Here is a 27,964-nt window from a genome sequence, read left to right on the forward strand (position 1 = left end):
TGGAAGAGCTAATGGCTTAAGAAGAGAAGATGACCCCAAGAGTTGAGCATAAATCATCTAAAAAAACAGGATACATGAAGTGAAATCTCACCTTTACTTTACTTTTCAAGTAAATTTATTAGCCTCTGTTGTTAGGATACATTTTCATCACACTACATTCAATAAGACTAATAAAAAAAGAAAATGGATACCATTGTTTATTTTGAATACTGTATCAGAAAGTGTTATAACTGGATGCTCTCGTTATTTATTACAAGAATAATGACTTCAATGATCTACATGATTAGTCTGGATTTCTTGGTGGTTGCCAGATTCATTGTTGACAATGTTTAAGGCTCGGTTCAGTGAAACATGGTAGGTCACACTGAACCTTGGCTTCCTGGTTGGCTGTTTTTTGCCTGATGTCTTTTCTCTTCTTGTGGATTTTGTTTTGAGCTTCTGCTGAGTGGAGGGTTTCTCAAGTTTGGTGTTTGTCTCCTCACTCTTAGAACAAACTGATGGGATTTTATCTTCTGCCACATGTAGGTTATCTAACGTCTTCTTGTTGTTGTTTGTAACTGAAGTGACAATTCCTCCGTCAGTGGAGGATTCACTTTCCTGAGTCTCTTTAGCGGCAGCGTCTTCAACAGGGACGTGATGCGACCCCACGCTGACATTCACTCTCTGTGCCAACACAGCAAGGCCACCACGCGCAGATATAGTCTCAAAGTACGGGTACACTTTTTCAGCAAAGCGATGTCTAAACGTGAACAGATGTGCGTCAGTATCAGAGTTCATGAATTCCAGCTTCTCTTCATCACAGTCCAGCCTCACACGGACTCTTTTAAGGTGGTGTGACTTGTCTAGGTGGAGGGTCTGAGAGGGAGTGGTCAGAGCTTGATACTTGCCATCTCGCAGACTGATACACCAGAGCCCTGCCTCTGGACACGCCTCAAACTCTTCTCCTCTGGACACTGACTGAGCAGCCACACCAACTGTCCAGTTACTGGAGTCGCCAACCTGTTGAAATCAATAGTAAGTATTTAGACAAACAAGGGAGGGAATAAGGCAGGATATTTCACATTTCAATTAACTTTTATCATTTATCAATGACAGTAGCAGTCAATATAAATATTAACTCTTTCTCTCTATATATAAACCAAAACTAAATAGAAACTTATTTATAGAGCTGCAACGATTAATCGATGGATTGAAAATTAATCTGCAACTATTTTGATAATTGATTAATTGTTGCAGTCATTTCTTCAGCAAAAATGCCAAATGTTCTTTGGTTCCAGCTTCTCATATATGACAATTTGCTGTTATTTTATTGTCATGACAGTGAAGTTTATGTCATCACTGCACCCTCTAAGAAATTGTGAATGCAATTTTTTCACTATTTTTAACATTTCATAGACTAAATGATGAAAAAAATCTGCAGAAAAATCGACAATAAAAGCTATTATTATTTGCAACCTTACATATTTATCTTGAATCAATCAAAAAGCAGCCTATAAATCATGAGTGTTGCACTGTCTTGAACCAGTATTAACTGAATAATATCAGCTCAGTAATATTCCATCCGGGCTCCAGTGTACGCTTTATGTAAATACCTCAATATCCCAGCAGTGTACTCCTGAGCTGAAGCCCTCTTTTGCCAGGATGCAGGAGTAAGGGTGAAAACGTTCAGGGTTGGCTGGGACACTGCGACTCTCTTCATGCCCCTGTGAGGGTCCAGGAGAAATGTGGACACTGTTTAACTCAGAGGACACACTCAGGGACTTGCCAGCTGTTCTGGGGTCCAACGTCACTGGAGCTGGAAGAAACACAGGAGTTAGAGAGGCAGAAGGTGGGACCTGAAAGCAGCACATAATACATAAAACTGACTGTAGGGGGCGATGTGCTTCATCTTATCCCAGACAGCATACTGGATGTTTCCCAGATGTTTGGCCACATTTATTAGAAGTCTGCAAATCTTCTTCAGCTCTCTGTGACCTGTCTGTGTGCTGCGGTGAACAAATATGGACAAACAAACAGTTATACAGTTGCATTTGCATGTATACAGCATGTGCTTGTGTTTAAATGCCCAGAAATGTCATATACTGTACCTTTTAGCTGTGTCTTGGTATTGCTGTAATAAAAGAGATTGCGTTTTTATTGTTTCAAATACAAGCACCTCTTCCTATTCATGGACTTACTGTATAACATTTGTTTGATGTTACCTGTAAAAATGTAACCCCTTCACCACCCGTATCTAGCTCCTCTTCAATCAGTTGGATCTTGTCTTCCAGAGATTTTATCACCTGACTCATTCTGTTCGTCCTTTCTTTCAAATCTCTCTTCTTCTCCTCCTGCTCCTCCTTGAGTGCAAGTATCCTGACTTCTTCCTCCTCTCGCAAAAACTGGTGAAGTTTCTCAAACTCCTTATGCATCTGCTCCTCAGTGAGTTTGGCCTTGGCCTAGACGGAATGGAAAAATAAAGATAGGTTTGAGGAAAGCAGAAGGACAATATGATACATCTAACAATGCATCTGAACATATCTGGTTGATTTTAAGTTGAGTATGAGAGATGCAGTTCCACCTGGTTGTATTTTGCAGCATGTTCACAGGTCCTTGTAGCTCTCTCATAATGAATCTTCTTCTTCTTCAAGCCATTTACTGATGTTCTGAGCTCCTCCTAGTGACCAACAGGAGAATTACTACAAAACAATGTTCTTAACATTTGTAAATGGTCATCCTGTATTTGATTAAGTTAAAATGAGGCTGATACAAGTCAAATCAGTTTAATAGCCCAAAATCACAAAATTGTCTCAAGGGGCTTTTATAATCTGTACAACATACAAACATCTTGTAAAATCAGGCACATACATACAGTATACAGACATGTACTATACCACATACAGACATGTAATTACAGTATATACTGTAAAGTATGTACATGTATACATTCACATGAGTTATGTACCAGCGCAGACAGTATTTACAGAAACTAAACACAGCCACCAGCTCCTCAGATTACTCTCAGCATTTCGGTCTGTGTGTCAAATTTCATGTCTTGTGAGATCCAAACATGTGTGACATGATAGCATCCATAATTGCCAGCTTAGTTTTCAGCTTGGCGCCTCTTTAAAACTCACTCTAAATTCTGCATGAATAGACTAATCTATGATTAACACAAGGGGGCATCTGTTTGGGCAGGGAAATGAATATTTACAGGAGATGAAAAAATGCCTGACTGCCTCCTTGTTTAGATATCCTCTTGCTGTGGTCACAGGAGGCATGTTAATGAAAAAGTATGAAATACAGTCATGAGAGGACTCCCTTAGTGTCAGCAAAAAAATAGGCTTCAATGTTTTTGGAAGAGCCTATGCCTTTGAGAGCTCTGCTGTAATTTGACGTCTACTCTTTGGTTTGGCTTTGTGGCAGCGGGGTGAGTGTAACTGGAAAACCAGCATTCAGGCACTCTGGATGGCAGTGAACAGTGAATTTCCTGCCAGCTGCTCTGTCTCTGATCCTTCAGAATGAAAAATAAAAATATTAGAGAAGGAAAATCATTTTGGTTGAACTGCTCATGACTCATCGACAAATAAACTTATGACAGGGGATCACACAGAAAGCCTGCTTTGTATTTAAAGGGTCATAAGCCAAAATGTTAGGAACCAGTGTTTTACTTAAATATCTATGGAAGCTGTGAACGGCCGTGCTTGCAATAATTTTTTTTAATGCTGTTATCTTGAGATCACAAGTTAATTATTTTGTTATCTCAAGAAAATTAGCTTTTCTCGAGATAACAAGATAATCAATCCATTATCATGAAAAAACAAAAAGTGTGACCTTTCTACTGTTTGCACTATCAGGCTGAGAGGTCATATTTTCTTGGATGTCTAACACTATGTATTCTTTATTTTCAAGCCATATCCATACATGGATATACTATGTCTATTTGACAACAAGTGAGAATGCTTGAATGAGTCATCCATTTCACATGAACAATAATTCAAAACCTCAGGATATTAAAAAAAATCAACAACCTTAACCATTCATGACATAGTGTACTCCATTGGCTATCATGATGGTTCAGTACACACCACTAACAGTGTCTGAGATTCTGCTATGTGGTCTGACTTCTGGCTATAGGACAGAGTAATTAGTTATCACTTCAAACTTCTTCTATGAGTGCTCTTTTGTGACAGCAATTCTGTAATGAATATTATGAGTGCACTATTATAGATTTAGCATTGGTTCAACATAACTGACAATGCATGGAGGAATGACATGCGTTGATTATCTCGTTTTCTTAAGATAACAAAATCATTAACTCGTGATCTTGAGATAACGGCATTAAAAAAAATAATTGCAATCACAGCTGTTCTTGGCTTCCCCTCCAGACTCCACATATTAAATTCATTTTTCTATGAACAAATATGCAAATATGTTTCATTACTGTTGGATACAATATGCCTTCTCCCCCACTGTAAAGTCCATTCTCAGTGTGCACTGAAGGTGTCAAGTTTCCACATCACACTTTTGTAAGTTGCATACTGGATGCTACATCTGCTCCTGCTGTCTCTTCCCCAGTGGCTTTTTCCCTCTTCTTCCTGTGTTCCTGAGTGTGTGTCTGTGATTGTCTGAGTGGAGACAGGTGTGCTGGAGTCAGAGCAGAGCCCTACCAGCTGCACCTAATCCTGCAATCAACCCTGCCTATATATTCTCAGCCCTGCCACATCTACTCTGCAAGATTGTAGCCTCTGTACAGTCAGTACAACGCTTCCAGCCATTCTTATCTACCTGAGCATCTTGCTTAGTTGCCTGTTGTCTTTCACCCAGTCTGAACCTGTTTCTGTCTTACCTGCAGTTCTGTCTGCTCTGCCCTCTGGCCCCTGTTTCCTGGGCCTCGTCTCATCTCGTCTGCTCTGTTCTCCTAACCTGGACCCAACAAGCTCCACACTTCACCCTCTGGACCTCCTCCTGGCTCAGCTCTGAACTACTCCCTGGACCTCACCTGGCTATACTTCTAAACCAGCAGCCCTGAAAATAAATATTGTTTTGCCTCAATCCTGTCTCTGGCCTGGCTGTGTTCGCACTGCTTAGTGGCCATGTAACTGGACCACAGTTGGCTCCAAACTAATTGTGATGTCACAAATCATACTCTTAGGTACACGCCTTAAACGCAGATTTAAGATGAGCATAGAGAAGCTTTCCACTTTCAGTGGGTGAACGTGAAAACAGCCTTAAAGTGTCAAACTGCACATACATCAGTGAGCCTCAATCAACTGAAGTAACAAGAAGAAAAACACTTTTTTTTTTAATGGAGGGGGACTTTAGGTAAACTAGCAACACAACATTGTAAAAATAAAGTACTATTCTTGCATTCAAAATATTAAAGTACAGAAAACTTTGAAACACAATATACTTATACAACTTACAGTATATAAAATTGAATATTAAAGAAGTAGCTGAGCTATAATAAACATGTAAATAGATACAGATGGATAATAAACAGTTATCCCTTTATATTGATTCAACATTATGTACCTGTTCCTTTTCCTTCAAGACAAAGAAAACACTTATTGATTGCTACTCATTGTATATATTTTACATACAGTATATAATACTTCTCTCATTGCAAATACATATGTTCAATATAGAAAATGTTTTCATTGCAATTATATTGTATCAGAGTCTTATAATTGCCTGATACCCGATTCCTACCTTGCAGTCAGTTGCAGCCTCATTTAAGAGGTAAACTCTGTGTCCTTCATGGCTTACAGCTGCACATTGTTTACATAAAGGCTCCAGGTCATCCAAACAGAACAAAGACAGTCTGTGTTCATGCTCCTCACACCACTCTGGAGAGTCAAGTGACCAGGCAGGCAAGGCAAGGCCTTCTGCCTCGACTCCAGGAGAGGAGACGGGGAGAGGGGATCCGCAGCTCATGGAGGTGCTGCTGGTGGTCGGAGCCTCCAGATATGAAGCCAGTTTGGTTTGTCTGAACACAGGAACACAGACAAGGGGGGAGGAGCTGTATGTCCATGTGTTTTTGGTATTAGTGTTGCATGTGCAGTTGGCACATATCTTCTATCTTAACGTGAGGCACAGGTTCTTGCTGGATCTGTGAACAGCATGAGCAGCACTGAAGTTACAAAGATCTGCTTGTGGCTTCCATCTCAGACTTGAATCTTAGCAAAAGTGCCGGCACCAGATGCAGCTATACATCACTCTGCAGTGGCAGTTTGACTATCATGACCCTGTGATTTATAGTATATTCTCACAGCCTGAGGTAAAATTAATTCTGTGTCTTTGCTTGTCATTTTTACCACTTCACCTACTTCTCCCCATTGGCATGTAACATTGAATAGCATATTTTGCAGACAAAAATAAGGTGTTTCTCATGATGTTTTGTGATTTACTTGTATGCAATGTGCACAATTTCATTTTAGATTAACACCTATAGTATCAACCAGCTTTAAGTCGTCATTATATATGTATGTATGCTCAATCTACTGGGTTCAAGCACCTGTGACCTGCTACAGTTTCCTTGTAAAAGTTACTGAATCCAGTCCAGACCAGCTGTGGTGCTGCGTTCAGACCTTCTGAGAATGAAGCAAGCACTAAGAATATTTCAGATTTAGGGCTGAATAAAGTAAAGAGAGTGAGAATGTCTGCAAGTTGGTGAGTTTGAAGACAGTACAGATACAGTACATACCGTACTTCATGTACTGCTTGCCGAGCCTGAGGTATGTTAAGTGGATCCAGTTTCGTTGCCCTTTAACAATCTGTGCTTCTGAAATCCTGAGCACATTTCAAACAGATCAGCTTTGACAGCTGATTCAGATTTTGTTGCTCTGTATTTACTCATGTAATTAGTGATTGGTGTTAGTGCTAATTCCCAATTTGCATAGTAAATTCTACTATTAGCAGGTTCGTTGCACCAATTTTTGAAACCCCTTCCTCCAACACACAGCCTAAAATATATCAGCATAAAGAGTGTGACAGTTTGGCAGAGACAGTAACAGTGATATTACTGTGATGCTGATATTTAAAGACATTCCTACATAAAAATCACATCTCAAAGCAGACAGACGTGACCTTAAGAATATGTCCATGCACCATTAATCATAGAGATAACAGGCTAAAACCTACATGAATACTGATACTGGCACCCATGAGCATGGCTTCAAAGTGTCTCTGCATGTGATTTCCATAATGTTTCTGTAGAGTTTCTCTCTCAGCTCCTATAATCCTCACAGCTACCCCTCTCTGCAGATTTAGTCAGTTGAAAATGATGATTATGTGTAGTGAAGTTAAAGGCTTTACTCTCCTGCTCTTAACAGTTGCTCATTTACTCTCTAACCCCTCTTGTCTGTAGGGCTCTATCACCAGTTTGGTCGATTACAACAGCTGATTCTTAGTTGTGCCACTTGACATTAGTCAGATTACGCTCAGATAATGGATTTTGTGGCCTGAGTCCAAAGTGGTGAGAGAGTAAATCACTGTAATTCCCCTGCACTCTCTTTTACCACACCCGCATTTTTGTGAAGTCAGTGACAGTTCACACAGCCCACCTGCCCTGACAGATGTGAAAGCTATAATTGTGGCTGTGTGTGATGAGGCAAGATGGTGAAAGACAGGAGGAGGAAACCGATTTAAAAAAAAAAAAAAAAAAAAAAAGCTAGAAAGTGACAGTGCTTTTGTGGTTTTAGCAGGATATATTCTAACACCAATCTGCAATGACACTGCAATGCAACCCACATTTGATCAATTAACTGGGTATATCAGTACAAAACTACTTTTGATATTTGTCTGTGGTTCGTGTAAATGAGATGCTGTGTTGTATTAGATGTATTACATACTGATGATGTGGCTATAACTGCCAAACAGATGAATTTCTAAGAAAAGTCTTCACTCCCTCTTTTCCACATCTAAATTCCATTGTTTAACATTGCTGCAAATAAACTGGAGTATGAGGGTATCAGGGAGGTCTATTGTTTTGCCACGTTTGTCTGATGTATTGACTGTCAACATAAATCATTTTCATTGAGTCTGTCACAGCAATATGACCTGTGAGTGAAGGAAGAGGTGGAGAAAGAGTGATAAAAAGGTTGAGGATAAACATTTATGTACCACAGATTAGAATGACAGCTGACTGTGAGACGGGAGCAGAGGAGAGAAACAAACCAGGGGAAAGAGATTGGTGAAAGGAGAAAAAAAAAGGAGAATGGGGGCGAAGTTCACTTGTGACCTAAACTCCAAAGAGCACAGATACATCTCAGGTAAGCCTTTAGAACATATATAATAAATATTTTTAGATTATTCCACTGTTGATCTCCCCTTTTAATAAGATACACAATGTAATGAATGATGTTTGTTGGTTATTGACTGGTCCACTCAGTGTTATTGCATTCAGCTCCATTGTTAATATATTTAATAATTAAATAAATAAGTTATTTAATAACCTTATCCTCATATTCTCCTCTCTTTGTGTCCAGTACACTTTGAACCTCACGCTCTGTCCTCTGTTTCATGCTCAATAGCAGAGAATGCCGGTATTTACCAAACACCAATGAGTTCATGCACACACACACACACACACACACACTCCCACAATCAAGCTGTGTCTATGTTGCTCAGGAATTTCTAAACCACATTTATATGCAAACTGAGTTAAATACAGAGCGACTTCATTGCTCATTTGTATATTCTCCAGGTCTTGAGGCATAAACACCATTCTTCCAAAGGATATTCCTTAATTTTGGTGTTGTAATGATTGTGGTGGAAAGCATTGTCTAACATGTCACTCCAAAAACTGCCATGGGTGTTGAAATGGTTTTAAAAGACAGGTTCACAATTTTTCCAAATCTGTCTTAAAACAACAGTCAGGTGCCCATATAAACATTAAAACAGGTTTTTGCTTGCAGTAATTCTTCCTCCTGTTCATACTGGCCATTAGAAGATCCAAATGTGTTTACAATGTAAGTGATGGGGGACAAAATCCACAGCCCTAATTTTGAGCAAAACTGTATTTAAACATTTATCTGAAGCTAATATGAGGCCTAAACTGTCTGAGTTAACAAAATGGATATCTTCCACAGTTACAGTCTTTTTAGTAAGACTTCTTTCTTTGTGTCTTGACACACAGTGTTTTCCTGTTGAGCTGCAGTGGAAGGATGGTAACAAAAACAGGGAATTTAGCACTTAAAAAGACGGTAACTTTGGAAGACATTCACTCAATTTGGATGGGTGAAGCCTCATATTAGCTTCAACTAAACTGTAAAATACACTTTTGCACAGAAGGAGGTCTGTGAATTTTGTCCCCCATTTTCATTTCATTTTCATACTCAGTGAACCACTCAGCAGGGTGTGAACTACAGAGGAGCCAGAGGGAGCTTGGCTTCTCTTAATAAGACATGAGCTCCCCTGAAAACACGATGACTGAAATTTTGGGGGGGTTGCTAAAATATTGACAATATACAATTTTTGACATGCATTTCTAATTTTCTGCATGTTCATCATCATGGATCATGCGTAAAATTAGTCTATTATTATTATTATGATTCATACATGAGGGTGATTCATCACTAATTCACTTTAATAAAGATGCCAGCATGAGTGCTATTCTTGCAATCACCATTGAAACGTGGCAGCGCAATATCATAAACTTCTCTCACTTTAACTCAAAGATCAGAAAAAACAAACCTGCTTAGTCCCACACAATCTGTGCATTACTCCGTATTCATCCATATCGCCATTTCTCTGTTTTGTAGTCACCATACAGATATGTCAAAAAGAAAACAAGGATGCTTACTTGCAAATTTATCCAAAATTTCCCCCCCTATGAAAAAAAGTGAGCACCCCTGAAAGTCATGGCATAGTTCGCACCCTGCCTATCAGTGACCCCTGGTGCCTGGTTTTTGCCTGCAAAGGTACTACATTGCTGATATCTAATCTTTCCATTTTGTGGCGGCACTGAATGGACAGAGCACATTGCTGACATCATGGAGAAGTTGGCTCCGCTCTATCGTGGACACTTCTGCTCAAATCTACTCACCCACATGAGGAGCAAACACATGGAGCCCACCGAGCCCCGACCTCTGATTCAGCATCCTGTAAGAAAATCACACTAACATTTTAACATTTTTCAGTGAATCTTTACAGAAAGTCATTATGTGTTGATGTTGAGTGTCGCTGGTGCTCAAAGTGACTCCAACTTGGACCCCGTACTGCAGGATGTTGTTGCCCATGCTGAGATTGTGTTAGAGGGGACTCTGCCTCAGTACCTGGAAGGGATCTGGACACATCGCCACCTACAGGTCACCAACAGTTTTACAGTTGAGAGCCGTGACGCCAAAGAGGTACAAACACAAATCCAGGGCCTGATCTGCAGCTGTGTCTTCTACTGTAGCCCGATCTACTGTATGCATGTGTGTTTTTGTTTGTGCATGTGTATATGCATGTTGGTGTGACTTATGCTCCAGGTATTTGAAGGTGGTTGGGGGTGTAAGACAGAGTTGGTGCTTTCTGGCTGTCAGATCTGCACCTCCATACACGAGCATCGTGAGCTAGTGGATGACATGTGCCGACACATCACAGGTATGCTATTTAAGCCTGCCATCAATCTGTTGGCTGCAGGCAGGCAGAAGGAGGTATACATTGTTGCCATTGTTCTATTTTGTTCAAACAAACATACTTTAATGTGTGTGCACATCTGTGTCTTTGTGTGCATGAATGCCTCAGGTAAATCAGATGGTAAACTGGCATGTTGGGATTGCCCCACAGCCTTCCCTGTCTTCATCCAGCACCCTTACTGTGCCCCTGTGTGTCTGGCCACTGCATCATACCAGGAACAGACACGGTGGGCCAACGTACTACGAGCTGCAGCACAACATCAGAGCTCAGGTGGAGTCCTCATATCACTGTTTCCAATGATGTCTCTTTTAAACATATTATTTTCCCATCCATTTCCTTGATTATGGATTGTTCTTCTAATAATATTTCCATGATTGTCTGTTGCTGGTTAGGACTGCCCCTGGATTCACCAGAGTCCAGGGCCTTCTTGGATGCTGTGTCGACCCTGAAGAGACTCAGAGGAAACAGTCAAGCAATGGTGCATCTGATGGGCAATGAGGAAGAGGTGAGCAAAAATGAGGCAAGAGGTCTGGTATCTGTTCTGGTTTGTGTCATCGGATTAGGCTGCACTCTTGTTTCATACATCTTCCTACTTTGTCCTCTTTTTTCCATTTTAAAGTACTCAATCTTCATCATAGCTTTATCTACCAGTCATCAGACAAGAGGTTTGACATTTTAACCTGCTTGTGTTGTATGCTGTCATGGATTAGTCTATAATTATCATATGCAGAATTCTTTCTCTGTCTTCTGATCCCAATTGTTTTTCTACCATCTGCCTGTTTTTTTACTGCTTCTTCTGTCTCTCTTGGTCATTCAGGTGTTAGTGAGCATGGTGATGGAAGAAGTGATGTCCTACCTCAAGGAGCAAGTATTTCCCAAGATTATCATGCATCACAGGAGGAGGAAGCAAGCCTGGATCAAAGTAAGGAAAAAAAGACAAATAATATGATAGCATTTGATACAAATCATACACATCTTCAGTTTCAATATATGAATTGGGGCAAAATCAAACTTAAATCACTGAACTCCTTAGTTAGCCAGTCAGATTCAATATTATTAAGTAATATTCTTGTTCTGTAAATAATAACTCACAAATCCAGTGAAGCAGAGATTCAGTCTGATTTTGATGGTTTATTAATGTCCATATCCATTCAATTTTTTAATTGCCATCCATGAAAAACCCCACTGAGCCCATCTCAGAAATGGAACATTTGCAAATATCAAACCTGTCCTCATTCGTTTTATGATCTGCATTATACGGTCACCAGCTAACTTCCTTCTAACTACCTCATCACATTTTTATTCTGCTAGCACTTAGGGTCCCCTTAACATGTTTCATGTGTAGCAATAAGTCTCAATATACATACATTTTAAAACATAAAGCAATAACCCACTTTCCAAACATAAAATACATAATTCCATGAACAACAAACAGAATTATCTCAATTAATTCTCAGTCATATGTAATAATAAGCACATAATAAACTTAATTCTAATATTTATACTCTCAAAATATGTGTATGTGTGCCTGTCAGTTGTTGTCGGGGGTCTATAGGATGGCAGGACAACAGGTAAAAGCTGCAATAGCAGTTCTGAAGGAGGAGTTGTCACTTTATCGTTCTGATGTGGAGAAACAGATCTCTGCAGGACTGCAACAGGCCAGTCTGCTGCAAGACCGCATCGCTCACACAATCACAGGTGTGTATGTGTGAAGTCAGAAGATGTAAAATGAGACTGTGTTCTTCCTCTAGATCTCTGATGTTGTTTCTTTTTCTACCCTTAGAGGAAATGTGTGAGCCGATGCTACAATCTCTTCTACAAACAATCATCCCAAGACTCGACCGAACTCTGCGGGAGGTGGCCGCACCCATCTGCGATGGATTTGCGTCTACCTGGCAATACTTCATAGAGACCTGTGATGACATCATAGTGCTGGGATCCAAACGCTCATCAGTGAAAGATATCAAAAAAGAGGTGATAGGCTAGTTATAATTTAGAGTTGCAATTTTTCAGATTTTCCTTGGTCTGTTATTCTTTACAAGCTGCTAATTTTGATGTTGTTGTTCTACATTTTAGCGATGAAACCGCTTATTGAAAGCAGGTATAGATAAAGATTTTATTCAAGTAGCAGCAGGGAGAGGATCTCAGATCAAACGATGTTCCTCAGGCGACAGGAAAAGTGTTTTTATAGTTTCTTTAGACAACTTCATTTCTTTAGATACTTCAGTTGGCAGCAGTTATGTGATGGAATGTGTATAGATAGCCTGAGGTGTGAAATATTTTCATAGAGGTTGTGTGTTATGCCTTTTTTAAAATATTAAAATGTCACTTATTAAGATTAATTTATAAAAATCCATGTGGACACCTCATCAACTACCTTCTACTGAATCAGTGTGGAATATCTTATTATAAAATTATTATTAAAATTCAAGCGTGCTTTAATGATTTGTTATGACACCGTACATCTAATGTTTTTATTATAGGTGCTGACACCTTTGGGTGGTCTTGCACCAGATGATGGCAGGATGTGGCAGTGCTTGAACAGGCTGGAGTTAAGTCTGGAGGGACGTGCTTGGCTTCAGGAGACGTGGGGAGTAAACAGTGGAACCTGGAAACCTTTGGTACTCACAGCTCAGAACGCTCTCTACAAAGTAATTTAACAAACATGCTCATGTAACCAATTAATTCAGGTAAAGAATATCTTTTTTTTTTTACCATGCTGTCTTTCACATCCCTCCATTCTTCTCTCTCTCTCCCTCTCTCAGGTGGTCGATGTGTGTGCTGTGATGTTTTGGAGGTTGGTCTCAAGATATCCATGTTTCTCTTTCAGTTCTTCTCAGCTCATGGCTGTGCTGTGTAGGGTCAAAGACAGAGTTGTCAAGGTGTGTCGGATAAAAAGCACTTCTTCTAATCACAAAGTTTGTAAAAATGATTGATTGAACTGCAAGCAAATATGTATTTCTCTGTTTGTAACAATTTCTGTCTCACACAAATATAATGCAAACAAACACAGCACCTAGATACAGAACTGTTGGCTCTTCGATCTCAGTTAATTCTGGAGATGATCCTGCATATGACACTACCAGCGTTTGCACAAGGTGTAGGGGCACAAGTAGGTGTCTTTATATCTTAACATGCATATTTATTTGATCTATTTTGGTCTTCATTTGTACAGTAACTCCCCTTGGTTGTAGGATCTATCCTGTTATGATGCCATGGTCAGCCCAGAACAAGCTGCCTTCATCCATCCTGACATAATCTTCTACTCCATCCTGAGAGACAACCTGACCTATTATATCCAGTCAGGTACAGAGTGTGATGAGTAATTTCGGAAAAGTTGGTGACAAGATAATGTATTTAATGTTCAGCCCCACATTAAAAAAATTGAAGACTCATTGCTCCTAAATTACTATGGGGCTTTTTCCAATTGTGTAATTTGTTTGTTACATTTTCTATAAAATTACGTGTAGTATCAAGGTTATGTAATTCCAAATTTTGTGTGTGTGTGTTTGTGTGTGTGTGTGTTTTCCTGCAGCGATGAGGTACTCCTTGCCACAGCAGTTTGTGCCTCTTCCCGTCAGTCCCAGCAAAGCCTGCAGCTCCAGCTATGTTTTTTCCGAGCCAGTGTACCATGAACGGCTGCCGCCTGGTGAATGCCAGCAATACCTCTGCCAAAACTCTGACGGCTCTGCCTCAGAATCTGAAACACTCACACCCAGCACTATGTCTGACCACGATGACACTTTGGCCAACTCGGAAAACCTCACTCCCTCTGTGTTTGATGCAGGAGAATACGTCCAACTCACTAAGACATGACTGAACTGTAGCATAACACAAAAGGGTTGGTGTAATGTAGAGAGTGTGAGAGTCAGTTAAAAAAATAATTCTTCAACTATTTTGATAATCAGTGAATCATGTATAAAGCAAATATGCCACATATTAGCTGACTCCAGCCTCTCAAATGTGAGGATTTACAGTTTGCTTCTGTTCTGTGTTAATAATAATCAGTGTTAATTAAATATCTTTTGGTCTTTGACTGTTGGTTAGACAAAACAAGCCATTTGAAGATGTCGCTTCGAGCTCTGGAAAATTGCAATTGGTATTTTTTACTTTTTAGACTGATAGTTTAGACTTAATGACCAGTAAATGATCTGTTAATTTAAAAAAAAGTTAATCCATATATTTTATATATCAATATAATCCTAGAAGCTGTCACATTGTTTTTCAATAAAACATATAGTATAGCCTATTGTATGCATTGACACATTGTTAAAGATGAAACCAGTGGTTTCCAACCTTTTTGGATTTTGACGTCTTACAAAAAGCAGTGTGTAGTCGGGGTCACATTTCAGATGTCTATGAGTTGTTAACAGCTCCACCAAATAGTGATTTTTCCCTCTAAACTTCTCACATGCTTTCATTTCAATAAATGTTCAAATGATCCAATATTTCACCAAAAATCAAAGATTAGAGAGAAAGTCCAAAAACTGAAAACAGATTTGTGTATCAGAACTTTTTTCTTCTTTCCTCTCCTATTCACTTTATCTGGTGACCCTTTGGAGGGGCCTGACCCCTAGGTTTGGAACCACTGGACTAAACTAGCTAACTGTTTATAAAGTAGTTGAAACTAGCTCCACCTCCAGTAGCTACAACAGTAACATGCTGCTCTAACACTGATGCCTCAGTATTAATAATCTAATGATGTCATATATAATAATAGGACTATATCAGTCATAGGGACCAAACCACTACTTTTACTGCAATACTTTAACTACATCAAGCTGATGATACTTATGTACTTTTATTTGAGTGGGATTTTTCATGCAGGAATTTTACTTGTAATGGAGTATTTTTACATTGTTGTAGTAATACTTTTACTTAAGTAAAGGATCTGAATACTTCTTCCACCTCCACTAATTCTGTTCATATATATTTCATATGAGTGAAACGTCCATCTAAATGTTCAGTGTCTAAGTAACTTTAATATCAAACAGAGGTATGACCGGACGGCAGTCTATTAAACACATGGACACGCCCATGTCTACTTTTACAGCTGGAGCTCTTCTTAAAGGGGAGGACGGAATGTTGCACAAGGAAACTTAATAGTCTACTTAGCCCTCAAGGATACAAAAGATTATTTATATTAAATATAATTCATCCTAACCCAAAGCTGGCAGGAACTCCCTGATTTGGTTCATTTTCACCATGTAAACGAGCCGCAGAAAGGGTGCCGACTACGACGGTCTTTTAAGAACACCGAGTTCCCCTTAAACGAGTCCAGACCTGCCCTTTAATTCAGCCAGCTCCTCCGCCATGTATCCACTGTCGGCATAACACAACAGCGGGACCATCAGCTTCTACATCCTCTGCGCCCTTCTCTGTCCGCCGCGTCACCAGCGAGTGTCTCTCCCTGCCATGCACCGGGTCACCTCGCTGCTGCCGGCCCTGCTGTTCGTTCTCCTGCCGGGCCTGAGCCGGGGATATTTCCCCGAGGAGCGCTGGAGCCCCGAGTCTCCGCTCCTCGCTCCCCGGGTCGTCATCGCGCTGGTGTGCCGCAACTCGGCGCACTCCCTGCCGCTGTTCCTCGGAGCCATCGAGCGCCTGCACTACCCGAAGGACCGCATTGCGCTGTGGTGAGTGTCATCGCTGTAAGCTGTTAAAATTACCACGAGGCAGTCACACATAATTATTAAAACCTTTTAAAAGTATTTTTAGGGAATCTAAATTGACAATAAAGTATGACAAAGTGTGATTTCACGTCACTGTGAAGTCATTGAGGAGCATCAGAGACACGTCAAACTCGAGCAGAAATAACAGAGGAAACTCTGCGTGCGCTTGCGCGCGCGCGCTTATAAGTTTTGGCCAGGCGGTGCCGCTGTGTTATCATCTAATTGAAGGAAAACGTATGAGCGCTTTATCTTCACTGATAATTAAACCAAATCACTGGTAAAAGAAATGAATAGAGGTTCAAGCAGCGTGGCTCAACACGCCCCGGGGTGTTTTATGGACTCAGCCCCGGGAGCGGTGTACGGAGGGCGGGTTGCGCCAGCAGAGTCATGCCCATGAAAAGTTCCATTCAGTCACAGATCTTGTCTCATCGCCCCTCTGTTTCCCCCCCTTATACCCCTCCCTCTACTTCTCTTTCCCCTCCCTGTTTCCTTCCACATCTTCGTTTTGCAGGCTTTGCTGAACAGAAAGTCCGTGTTGTTAAAATGTTTCAAAATTGGCACCAAAACGATCAAAATATGTGTAATCCAGGTACAATAAACTCTGTGTGAGGCTATATGAAATGGCTACGCTGCCGGATTTACCTTCTTTTACCTCCAGCTATTTTTTTTTCTGTCACCCAGCCCCCCAGCCTTTCCAGATTATTCTTGTCTCAGCTGCTGCTCACTTCCTCCTCTTTTTTTGACCTCAGGCAGTAGATCTGTTTTTGAAGATTAAGCTAATCTTTTCATCAGCATTCAGACCTGACGGGTTGGATTATATTTCTTTTCAACCCAGTGGCCATGTAAAGGCAATAAATGTCAATAGCCTCAAGCAGATTTGTGTTTAATGTACCTACATGTATGTGAGTTTGAAAGAAAATTAGACATACTTCACCCCTAGGCTATTAATTGTTTCTTTAATCAAAGAGGGTTCTCTGCCTCATCTGACTGTTGAATTTAACCTTTTTCAGTAGGAAAGTCAGCTAGAAAGAGGGATCCAGGTGTCTGTGTGTCTCTTTCAACAAACCAGCCCGGATGTTGAGTTTTTTTCTTTGTATCCGAGCCAGAAGTCCAACCTGAGTCTTACTAGACCAATATGGCAGCCTGAGCTCAGTTTTCTACATGGTTAGTTTGATCTACAACATATCTGCTCGCTCCATCGAAGAACAGATTTAAAAAGTTTTTGAAATGCAGCGTGAAAGACATAAACTGAGCTTCTCTGGCCACCTGTTGATACCTGCAGCTATCAGCGAGACAGGATAAGATGGAATACCTGGCAAGTGGCAACGTACACACACACACACGTATGCAGACTGACTTATGCTGAGTGTGTGCTCTGCAGGGACATGCAGGATGGATTATATCATTCCATATATCTCATCCCCCTGCCTCTTTCATAGCTTTCTCATATCCTTTGGGCATGGTTCTGCTGCTGGCAATTTAAGCCAGATATTTCCTCTCCACAGCCCCTTTTTTATTCACTGCCATGGCTCATTCAGAACTTTACAGCAGTCAGACATGTCTGTCGAATAGAGAGGGAAAGTTAGGCAGATGTATAGAGGGGGGTGGTTAGATGAAGATGGATCTGTGAGTCGGTCACATGTAGGTGCTGAGACAGCACTGCTGTGTTAAAACATCACAGACACATGGGAAACTAACACCTGCAGCACGCCGACTGTCACTCACCACATGGCGGGGTCGGAGAGTAAATCCATCTCTCTCATATTTACACATTCCTTCTCTATCTTGCTCCCTCGCCCCTCCCTGACAAACGCTAAGATTTGTTATGATAACACAGACAGCAGACGAATGCCACTCCTCCCCTTTGCAGCCCCCATTGTCTGTCTTTGTTCGTCTCTGTCCACGCCTGACATTAGTGATGTGCAACTCTGCTCTAATCACAGCAAAATTCTCGCAGAGAATAATATAAAATTCTGTATAGTCCAACACCTGAGATATAACCGAGTTCCAGACTGTCTGGGATTTGTTTATGTGGAGATATATCTTAGATGTCGATTTTTCTGGGCCTAGTTGAGTGTTATAGCTTGATTGAATGAACAGTGAATCGTTGTACTTGTTTGCTCGTTATATCACATTCTATCATTTTGAAGTTCAATTCAATTCAGTTCAGTTCCATTTTCCATATTTATATAGCGCCAAATCACAACAGAAGTGATCTTAGGGCACTTTTCACATAGAACAGGTATAGACCATACTCTTTAATTTACAGAGACCCAACATTCCCCCATGAGCAAGCACTTGGCAACAGCAGCAAGGACAAACTCTCCTTTAATAGGAAGAAACCTCAAGCAGAACCGGGCTCTAGATGGGCAGCCGTGTGCCTTGACCGGTTGGAATGAGAGAGAAAGAGGGAAGGGGGGAGAGACATAGAAAAGCATAATAGCAATGACAATAATAATAATAATATAAATATGACTAATAATAATAATAGCAGGCATAGGCGTCAAGCACGACCACGTGAGAAAGGTGTCCCCACAGCCTCGGTCCAGAGTCTGCCGTCCATAACTAGCGGATCCACGACCCTGATCTAAAGGAACCTGTGAGACAAGAAAGCACAAAAACTCCGGGGAAGAAGCCAAGTTAGTAACATGCATTAATGGTACATGAATACGTACAGATGGAGAGGAGGGGAAGGAGAGAGGAGCTCAGTGCATCATGGGAAGTCCAACAAGTAAGCCTGCATTCTGGGGGTGCAGTGTTCTAGTGGGGTAATAGGGTACTATGAGTTCTTTAAGATATGATGGTGCTTGACTATTAAGGGCTTTGTAGGTGAGGAGAGGGAAGTTCTGTTCTGAATTTTGCAAGAAATATGATCTGTTTTTGTAGTTTTTGTCAGGAGGGATGCAGCTGCATTTTGGACCAGCTGGAGAGTCTTTAGAGACTTGTTAGGGCAGCCTGTAATAAGGAATTGCAATAATCCGGCCTAGAAGTAACAAATGTGTGGACTAGTTTTTCTGCATCTTTTTGAGACAGGATGTGCCTGATTTTTGCAATATTACATAAGTTTAAAAAAGGCAGTCCTTGAAATTTGTTTTATGTGGGAGTTGAAGGACATATCCTGATCAAAGATAACTCCCAGATTCCTTACGGTGGTGCTGGAGGCCGGGGTAATGCCATCCAGAGAAGCTATATCATTAGATAATGTGTTTCTAAGGTGTTTAGGGCTAAGCACGATAACTGAATTTAATAGTGGTCCCTAAAGCAGCAGTAATGCTGACATCAAGGTATTTGCTTTGAAATAGGGCTGCAACTAATGGTTATTTTCTGAGTCAATATCTCTTCAAATCTTAGCATTTGAGAAGCTGCAACCAGCAAATATTTGGCATTTTTCCTGAAAAAATGACTAAAACAGTTATTCAGTTATCAAAATAGTCGACAATTAATTTTCTGTTGATCGATTAATCATCACAGCTCTGATTAGAGCTGTGATCGGGGTATTGGCCAATACCGAGCACCGATTTGTCACAGGTCCCTCCCCAATTTAAAATCTGCATACCTCACTGCATGGGACTGATTGGGTTCATTCTTTTATGTGTAAGGTAACATGAAGATTTAAGTAACTAATATTATTGCAATAAATTAATGGAGCAGAGCAGAAAACAACAAGGCTTCTAAAGTCTGAATACTGTTTGAGTGACAGAATAATAAGCCCTGGCAGATATTCATAAACAAGGCAATATCATGCACAGGGATCGCTATGGGGGTCAAAATTCTGTCAGTGGCCCAGTGCAGATGGATTATACAACCACAGTGACCAAGAAACGGTTTTTATGAGGATCAGTCACATTTTAATAAGATCTGTATTGAAACTGTTCCATCGTATCAGATCGGTGCATCCCTAATATAATGATTTTTAATATAAAACCGCACACACACTCCATATATCTACCCCCCGCCCCCAAGCCAAAGTAACCTCATTTGCACAGTCGACGACGCTGATCAAGATGCTCTTTACTCAATGTTTTTCTTTCTCCTTCTCGGTTTCTCTTTCATCCTCCCACAGGGTGGCAACAGATCACAACATAGATAACACCACAGCCATCCTGAGAGATTGGCTCATCCAGGTGCAGAATGACTATCACTATGTGGAGTGGAGACCTGACGATGAATCCAGGTACTGTGTATAAGTTTGTGTGGGTGTACATGTGTGTGATGAGCACATAATCGAATGGGTCTGTCTGTGCATATGTCTCAGTGCCTTTGAGGACGAGACGGGGCCTAAACACTGGAATAGCCTCCGCTATGAACACATAATGAAGCTCCGTCAGGCAGCGCTGGACACCGCCCGTGAGATCTGGGCTGACTACCTCCTGGTATGTTATCATCCACTTCACAGCCTCTTGTTATTATGTACTCTCTTTGCCGTCTCTGAAAAAGGGTCAGATGTGAGAGGAGATAAATGTGAAGTGGGCTGCTTCATGGCACAGACGCTTTAAGTACCCACCCATCCAATGTGTGCTTGTAGAGAAATGTACAAGAGAAACCAAAGCTTAGTCATTGCACAGCAAAGTGACTTATTCCATGGCTTATGACTAAAGCTGACATTTTTAATGACTGCTCACAAATGCAGATTTGTTAAATGTTTTCATTCCGTAAAACTGATTGTAAAGAAGGAAAGAGGCACACTCTCAAAGACTGTCTCTATGATATCTGAGCCTTTATTTGTATTTAGCAATTTTGTTACTTTGTTACATATTTAAATAAGCACAAATGCGTAATGATGGTATAGTAAAGTAATGGTGAGAGTGGAAGTACAGACACCACAACATGATATTGCAGTTGTTTGTAGTCAGTTTAACTCATGGTTAGGGGTTTTCTTTAACCAGTGAGCGTTTACTGGCAATGGAGGATAAATGTTGTTGCTATGGTTACCTGCAGTTTAAGATACCATGTGCACCGATCTAGAGATGGTTAAACTGTTGATTTTGACTGAGTGTTAGGTCCCCTTATGTACGATTTTTAACATGCACCTGCCAGCCAATCAGAAATGATTTTTTTCATGGTCATGATATGAAATATTTAAAAAAAAAAAAAAAAGAGGTAAAAAATATCATAAAACAGTTCAGTCACTGGGAGACATGTGGGACTGTGTGCTAATATAAAGAAAATAAGGCCAGTTTAAGAATGACCTCAGCTTTAAATTGGCAGTGGGTGCTGTATGAAAACCATCTGGACAAATACAGAATTATGATAGAAGAAATATGCAGGTTTTCTAGGAGCGCTCTTCATGTGTCGGAGTAGATATGTGGTTCCTGGTGAGACACACATACAGTTTAAATGTTGTTTGGTATTGCTAAAGTGTTCTTCTCTGGACCCGGAGCAGCAGTTATTCGAAACATACCAGAGTAAAGAACACTCAGCTGAAAATATGAGTGCAGTCTGTTGGCAAGGCTTGTTTAAAATTACAGAGCTTTGAGATGAGAGGGAATAGGAAGGAGCTGCTTATGCTCACAGTGCTCAATGATTAAATTATGTAGTAGCGGCTACAATCACTCATTGAATGGCAGTGCCGTGACATTTTGTGTGCATGTATGTGCATCTACAGTGTGTGTGTGATAGTTCATGTCAATATGATGCCCTTTTCTCCCGTCTGCAGGTGGCTGACTGTGACAACCTGCTCACCAATCCAGATGTGTTGTGGAAACTGATGAGAGAGAACAAGACCATCGTAGCTCCAATGTTAGAGTCCAGAGCTGCGTACTCCAACTTCTGGTGCGGCATGACTTCACAGGTACTGTAGATGTTATGTTTTGAGTTGTTCACCCCTCACAACTGTATAGTAGCTTTAAGTACACTTTGCATGTCCTTCAAACTTGTGTAAAGTTGATAAAAGATACTTATTTTTCAGTGTTTTCTTCCTAAGAAAAAACGTACAAATAAAAGGGACTATATAAAGTTTTTAAGCCTTCCACATGTATGCACGATTTTAAGGAATGTAGTTGGTATTTTGAAAAAGAAAATAAGAATGGCCTCTATTTTGATGGTGATTAGATTTTGCAATTTACCGTTAATTGGCCCCATTAGCGTCACACTCTATACTGCAGTATATCATACTATTTGTGAAAAATACCATAAACTTACTATTGCATAGCTACAAGTATGTTGTTGCTTGAAATGTAAGTGAATCCTCGAATGAATGCTCAAGAACATTTCCTCTAATGGTGATCGATATATTTCATTATTTTCTGATCAACTAAGAAAAGAAAATCATTGTTATTTGCAGCTCTATACTCAAGTAAATATGATTTGTAAATTAAATGATTTGTTTTGTGTGGAGAGCCGATGAAACTCAGTGGCGATCTGAAACTTAAAATATCTGATATAACATAATAATGTTTATCTTTGATTAATGTTTGTAATATCAGTAGATTATATAGTGTATAATCCACACGGCGCGTTATTTAATTTGATAGATTTGCTCCACTTTCTCACTCTGTTACCACTGGCTTTACCAGGCACTGCCTCTATTTGTGCCGCAGATATGGTTCAGGTTTTTCATGTTATTAGACAGTGTGGAAGAGAAAATTGTAACAAAGGTTATGCTGACATGATCATGACTAAGCAAATTTGCTGCTGTATCACACACTGCATATTTGCACATCGTGCTTTCATACCGTAGCTGTCTGTGATCTATTTCTGTCGATGGAGGATGCCTACAATTAGTCATCTCTTAAAATCAGGGTAGTGTCCAGGAAGAGCATGCAATAAACAAACTCCAAACAAGAGTCTGCCTCTATGATTTCTTTGCAGAGGATATTCTTATACAACAGTTAATAGGCCTTTAGCCAAAAGGCAATAATCAATGACTATCAATGTCTTTTCCTCTTTGTTGATATTACTCAGGAAGTCACTTGCAATTTCATGATATTCATATTCAAAGTTATGTTATTAGTAATTTAGTAGTAAAATATACGGATATGTCTTCCTGTAAAGTCTTCTCATAGACTATTTGGGATACAGCCAAGTCAAATTGCTCAAATCAAGTTCCTCCTGACATCAAGTCCTCCCCAACTTTATAGTTCATGTTGAAACAACAAGCTGGATGAAAATTTTGCATAACTATGAAATGTTTGTGTGCACTCCCTGCAGGGTTACTACAAGCGAACACCAGCCTACATGCCCATCCGTAAGCAGGAGCGTCGTGGCTGTTTTGCTGTACCAATGGTCCACTCTACCTACCTGTTGGACCTACGGAAAGAAGCCTCTCGTCAGCTGGCTTTTTATCCGCCACACACAGAGTACAGCTGGGCCCTGGATGATGTCATTGTCTTTGCCTACTCAGCTCGCATGGCAGGTGGGACAAATGCAGCACAGGTTGACTTGTTATGAAGAGGGCTGGTGAATTCTCTCTCTGGTTCAATGTGTAAGCATTGTTTTGTCTCTCCTTCATCATTCTCAGATGTGCAGATGTATGTGTGCAACAAAGAATCTTATGGATATTTCCCAGCTCCTATGCGCTCCCACGCTACTTTGCAGGATGAAGCAGATAGCTTCTTGCACACTCAGCTTGAGATCATGGGTGAGTCCAGAGGTCAAACAGAGCTCAGATAGATTTGAATTATTTGATTATGTTCTACAGTTTTAGGAAAAGGGTGAGTTTACTTATGATTGAGCACCTAAATAGACACTAAGTGTGATTAGACCTCATCATATCTCATTGCAATGAAAGTTTTTTGGTTCTTTGAAAGTAGCCTAAAGCTATAAAGTTATGAGTTTTAGAGTTACAAGCTTCTACATAGAAATACAACATATCCCTCTGGTAAAAGAACTTACTTAATTAGACTGCTATTTTTTCCATTTAAGAGGTTGGTAGATAAGCATTGAAAACTACAAATGATGCATACAACAGGAAATGTGTGTGCCAAGAAATATAGCAGATTAGTCGTGTAGATTTCATGTTATCAGATTTATGGTTGAAAGAGTCTTTTGATAAACATAACTTAGTCACATTATATGTTGTGAAACCCACAAAATGTTTAGAATTTAGCAAAATGACAGTAAGGATATTTTATTATTATTACTCTGTAAAATTAAAGCAACAGTGAAACTGTGACTCATTTTTGGAGCTCACTGGGAAGCTCATGAGGATCCCTGGGCCACGTTTTGGGAACCCCTGTTGTAACACATTACAAATTCTCTTTGTAACCCTCCACCATTTTTCTTTGAAAGTGAAAAATCCTCCGTTGGAGCCCTCCAGCTTCCTGTCTCTTCCTCCCAAGCAGCCCAACAAGATGGGCTTTGATGAGGTACAAACAGTCTCTCACACACACACACTCTCTCTCTCTCTCTCTCTCACACACACACACACACACACACACACACACACACGCAGCAGCCTAAGCATGTGTTTGAGGTTTTGCATTTGTGTGCACCCAGGTGTTTATGATAAATCTGGTTCGGAGAGCTGACCGTCGTGAGCGAATGTTAAGGACACTGTACGAGCAGGAGATCAGCTGTAAGGTTGTTGCCGCTGTGGATGGCAAGTACGTTTCTAATCGTCTTCCTCCCCCACTGCCTGTGTCTTCCTCATTTGTGCAACTGCAACACGCAGTGTAGGCAGGGCTGAGACTAACAACCAGGTGAAAAGTCGCAGGGTGCATGCTGTCATTTAAAGACTCCTTGAACCACATAATTTTAGCTTGTTTGTGAGGAAACTCTAATCTCTATGTACAGTAGGGAATGTTATCGTTACTGTGACATGTTTTACATAATTGATCATCTTTTTTTAAAACAGTGAGAATGAGTAAAAAGGCACCAGCATGGCCTGTATGTTTGTGTGTACAAGTTGTGTATTCATCCCATTATTACACCCACATATTTATTGTTTACATCGGTAATCTCTTTTTTTTTTATCCCCTCTCTCACCCTCAGAGCTATGAACAAGACTGACATAGAGTCCATGGGGATTAAGATGCTACCGGGTTACAAAGACCCTTATCATGGTCGACCTCTCACTAAGGGTGAACTGGGTTGTTTCCTCTCTCATTACAACATCTGGAAGGAGGTGAGGAGCTCGATCAGGCCTCAGGCCTCTGGGTCTGCCGGTAGATAACATTTACTACTGAAAAACACAGTAACTCAGTCTGTGCTAGGAAAGGCAGCTTGGTGGGAGTAATGACTTTGTTTTATTTATGTTCCAATAAATATACCAGCCTTGTGTGAAATAACTTGCTGTTGTGCCATGAGAAATCCGTGGATGGCTTGATTTTAGTGTATAGACAGTTAAGTTTTATCAAGCGGAAATTATCTGAGAAAAAGTACTTATACTATATGTAAGAGTTTCCATTTGTTTCCGTTTTGCATCACAGTATTTCAAACTATAGCTGTTTTATATTTCAGATTAAAAATTCCACCAAGATTACATATGTTTAACAACATCTTACAAGTTAACGCAACAAGGAATGAAAAAGTTCTACATGTGTGTGTGTGTGTAGATAGTAGATCGTGGTCTGCACACTTCCCTGGTTATAGAGGACGACCTCCGCTTTGAGGTGTTCTTCAGACGACGTCTTCAGGCACTGCTGCAGGAGGTGACGAAACACAAGCTGGACTGGGATCTCATGTGAGTGCTGCTTCAGTGAACAGAATGAAAACACAGCGTAGTAAACAGAAAGGATTATTGTCCTCCCACAATGAAATCCGTCCATCTGTCACACATGATATCTCAGACACCCCTGATCAGATACTGAAAACACTTGAGGGAATAATGCATCTTAGCATCCCACTACTAAGCTCTGTGCTCCAGCTTTTTCACATTCACAGCATTTCACCCAAAGAGGAACTGTCATATAATAGCAAAATGCAAGTTTGTGCACTTCCAAGGCTTGGATGCACATGGATGGATTTAACAGGGAGGCCTGTTTAATCATTAGTACAGAAGATGAGCAGCTGTGTTCAACCTGCTGTGTGGAACTTTTACATATAAATGATCGTCTGTTACACTAGAGTTTGCACTAGAGACTTCCACTGGCCGAGCTAACTTCCGGCTAGCTCTCTGTTAACTTGAATGGGGATAAAATTATTTAAACATGCGGCTCCTCTAGACTTTCCATATGTTATTGGACTGAGTCAACAATTTATCCGCCGTTTAACAGCTGCAACAGTAGCTACGGAGTAGGCTATGGCGGAGCCAATGACGTGAGCACGTGCTGACAGTGTTTTTGTAATTTCTCTCACTGCCAGAAAAGGGAGACAAGAGTCCTGCACTCCAGCTTTAAAATATATTTAGTTATTTGATTTTAAAAAGTCAATAGTTATATAAGTTGTACATAAAAATGAAAGGAAAGACCACATGCATGACAAAGTCCATCATATATGGAGATACTGGCACAGCACAGTGCACAGCAATCATCATTTGAGTGTAGTTAAGTTGAAGTGAACTGATTTCAGTCCAGAATTTCACTTATATAAATGCTGGTGTGACTTTTCCCTTGGGAAGTTTTCCATCTGTAGTATTTATTGTCTCTCCTAACTTTTAACAGTTATATCGGGCGGAAGCGAATGCAGGTGGACCATCCAGAGAAGTCTGTACCAAACATCCACAACCTGGTAGAGGCTGACTACTCCTACTGGACGTTAGGCTACATGTTGTCATTACAAGGAGCACAGAAGCTCCTCAGGGCCGAGCCTCTGACCAAGATGCTTCCTGTCGATGAGTTCCTTCCTGTCATGTATGATAAACATCCGATGTGAGTATAACCCTTCCGCTCCTTTCATCTTCTTTCTGTTCTTCTCATCTATTTCTTGTTTTTGATTCCTCTCCTGTGGCGTCTTTGTTAATCTGCTCCTCTCACTTATCAGTTCAGAGTACATGGACCACTTTGAGCATCGGGACCTGCATGCGTTCTCCGCCGAGCCGCTTCTGGTGTATCCAACCCATTACACAGGAGACACAGGCTACATCAGTGACACTGAGACATCCGTAGTCTGGGACAACGAGACGGTGAGAACTGACTGGGACCGAGCCAAGTCGAGGAAAACTCAGGAGCAGGAGAAGCTGAGCTTTGAGGCCAAGAACTCTGACGTACTGCAGTCTGAACTGGAGAACTGGAGCGCACGGGACGAGCTGTGAAGAAGAAGAGAAGACATGAGGAGGAGGGAGAGAGAACAAAGCTGTGATATTGGGGGAAATGGATAAGAGGGAAGGAGTATAATAACAGCATGCAGGGGAAGAGGGAGGACAGGCAGAGTAGTTGGACATATGAAGTGCTATTTCTCAAACATTTCTCTCTCTGTTATTTGACCTTTCTCCTAAGAGACGAGGTTAGATGTCGAGTTAACTCTTGAAGAGTCAGCTAGCAGCTTTCGTTTTATTTATTGCATCCAACGCTCATCCCTTGACCACAGCCTGGTCCGTTATTAGTTCCATTTTTCTTCTAAATTTGCCCAGACTCCTCCCCCCTACTACATCACATATACATTTTCTATTGAGTGCATTTACCAAACAAAAAAGAAGCTGCAGGTGTTCACATCAATAAAATGTCACATGTTAAAGCTGCAATATGTTTTGAGTGAAAAATGGGATCCTCTGAATTACAAAAAGCTCAAAAAGTACTAAAATGTTGCCTTTGTTATTCTTTGTTATACTCTGTCTCAGTATTTCACAACCTTTTGGCCTTATGACCCCTTAA

The 27,964-nt window shown here is 40.6% G+C and overlaps 3 protein-coding genes across 5 annotated transcripts; 2 read left to right on the forward strand and 1 right to left on the reverse strand.

Annotated features, from left to right (window-relative positions):
• Positions 1-34: 34 nt before the first annotated feature.
• Positions 35-15,835, reverse strand: LOC137176509 (E3 ubiquitin-protein ligase TRIM35-like). 3 transcript variants are annotated; one of them, XM_067582589.1, is made up of 11 exons: positions 15,770-15,835; positions 13,321-13,457; positions 11,462-11,517; positions 10,028-10,083; positions 5,692-6,091; positions 2,561-2,656; positions 2,202-2,438; positions 2,088-2,110; positions 1,867-1,985; positions 1,593-1,795; positions 35-999 (listed from the first exon to the last, which is right to left on the reverse strand). In XM_067582589.1, the coding sequence occupies exons 5-11, from the start codon at positions 5,914-5,916 to the stop codon at positions 268-270; spliced, it is 1,635 nt and encodes a 544-aa protein (XP_067438690.1). In that variant the 5' UTR covers positions 5,917-6,091; positions 10,028-10,083; positions 11,462-11,517; positions 13,321-13,457; positions 15,770-15,835; the 3' UTR covers positions 35-267. The 3 variants fall into 3 exon arrangements, with proteins under 3 accessions (XP_067438690.1, XP_067438691.1, XP_067438692.1); XM_067582590.1 differs by lacking the exons at positions 5,692-6,091; positions 10,028-10,083; positions 11,462-11,517; positions 13,321-13,457; positions 15,770-15,835 and adding an exon at positions 4,829-5,031; XM_067582591.1 differs by lacking the exons at positions 5,692-6,091; positions 10,028-10,083; positions 11,462-11,517; positions 13,321-13,457; positions 15,770-15,835 and adding an exon at positions 4,424-4,591.
• LOC137180650 (protein Niban 1-like) lies at positions 11,280-12,591 on the forward strand. The gene is made up of 3 exons (XM_067586010.1): positions 11,280-11,527; positions 12,141-12,303; positions 12,389-12,591. The coding sequence occupies exons 1-3, from the start codon at positions 11,435-11,437 to the stop codon at positions 12,589-12,591; spliced, it is 459 nt and encodes a 152-aa protein (XP_067442111.1). The 5' UTR covers positions 11,280-11,434.
• Positions 15,769-27,884, forward strand: LOC137176493 (procollagen galactosyltransferase 1-like). Its single transcript, XM_067582588.1, has 12 exons — positions 15,769-16,238; positions 20,338-20,448; positions 20,530-20,647; positions 21,931-22,065; positions 23,424-23,628; positions 23,734-23,853; positions 24,504-24,580; positions 24,711-24,817; positions 25,206-25,338; positions 25,769-25,896; positions 26,816-27,022; positions 27,135-27,884. Exons 1-12 carry the CDS (start codon positions 16,021-16,023, stop codon positions 27,403-27,405), a joined length of 1,830 nt encoding a protein of 609 aa, XP_067438689.1. The 5' UTR covers positions 15,769-16,020; the 3' UTR covers positions 27,406-27,884.
• Positions 27,885-27,964: the final 80 nt, after the last annotated feature.

The sequence above is a fragment of the Thunnus thynnus genome, chromosome 3, assembly GCF_963924715.1.
Source record: "Thunnus thynnus chromosome 3, fThuThy2.1, whole genome shotgun sequence".
In the NCBI taxonomy this organism is placed as follows: domain Eukaryota; kingdom Metazoa; phylum Chordata; class Actinopteri; order Scombriformes; family Scombridae; genus Thunnus; species Thunnus thynnus.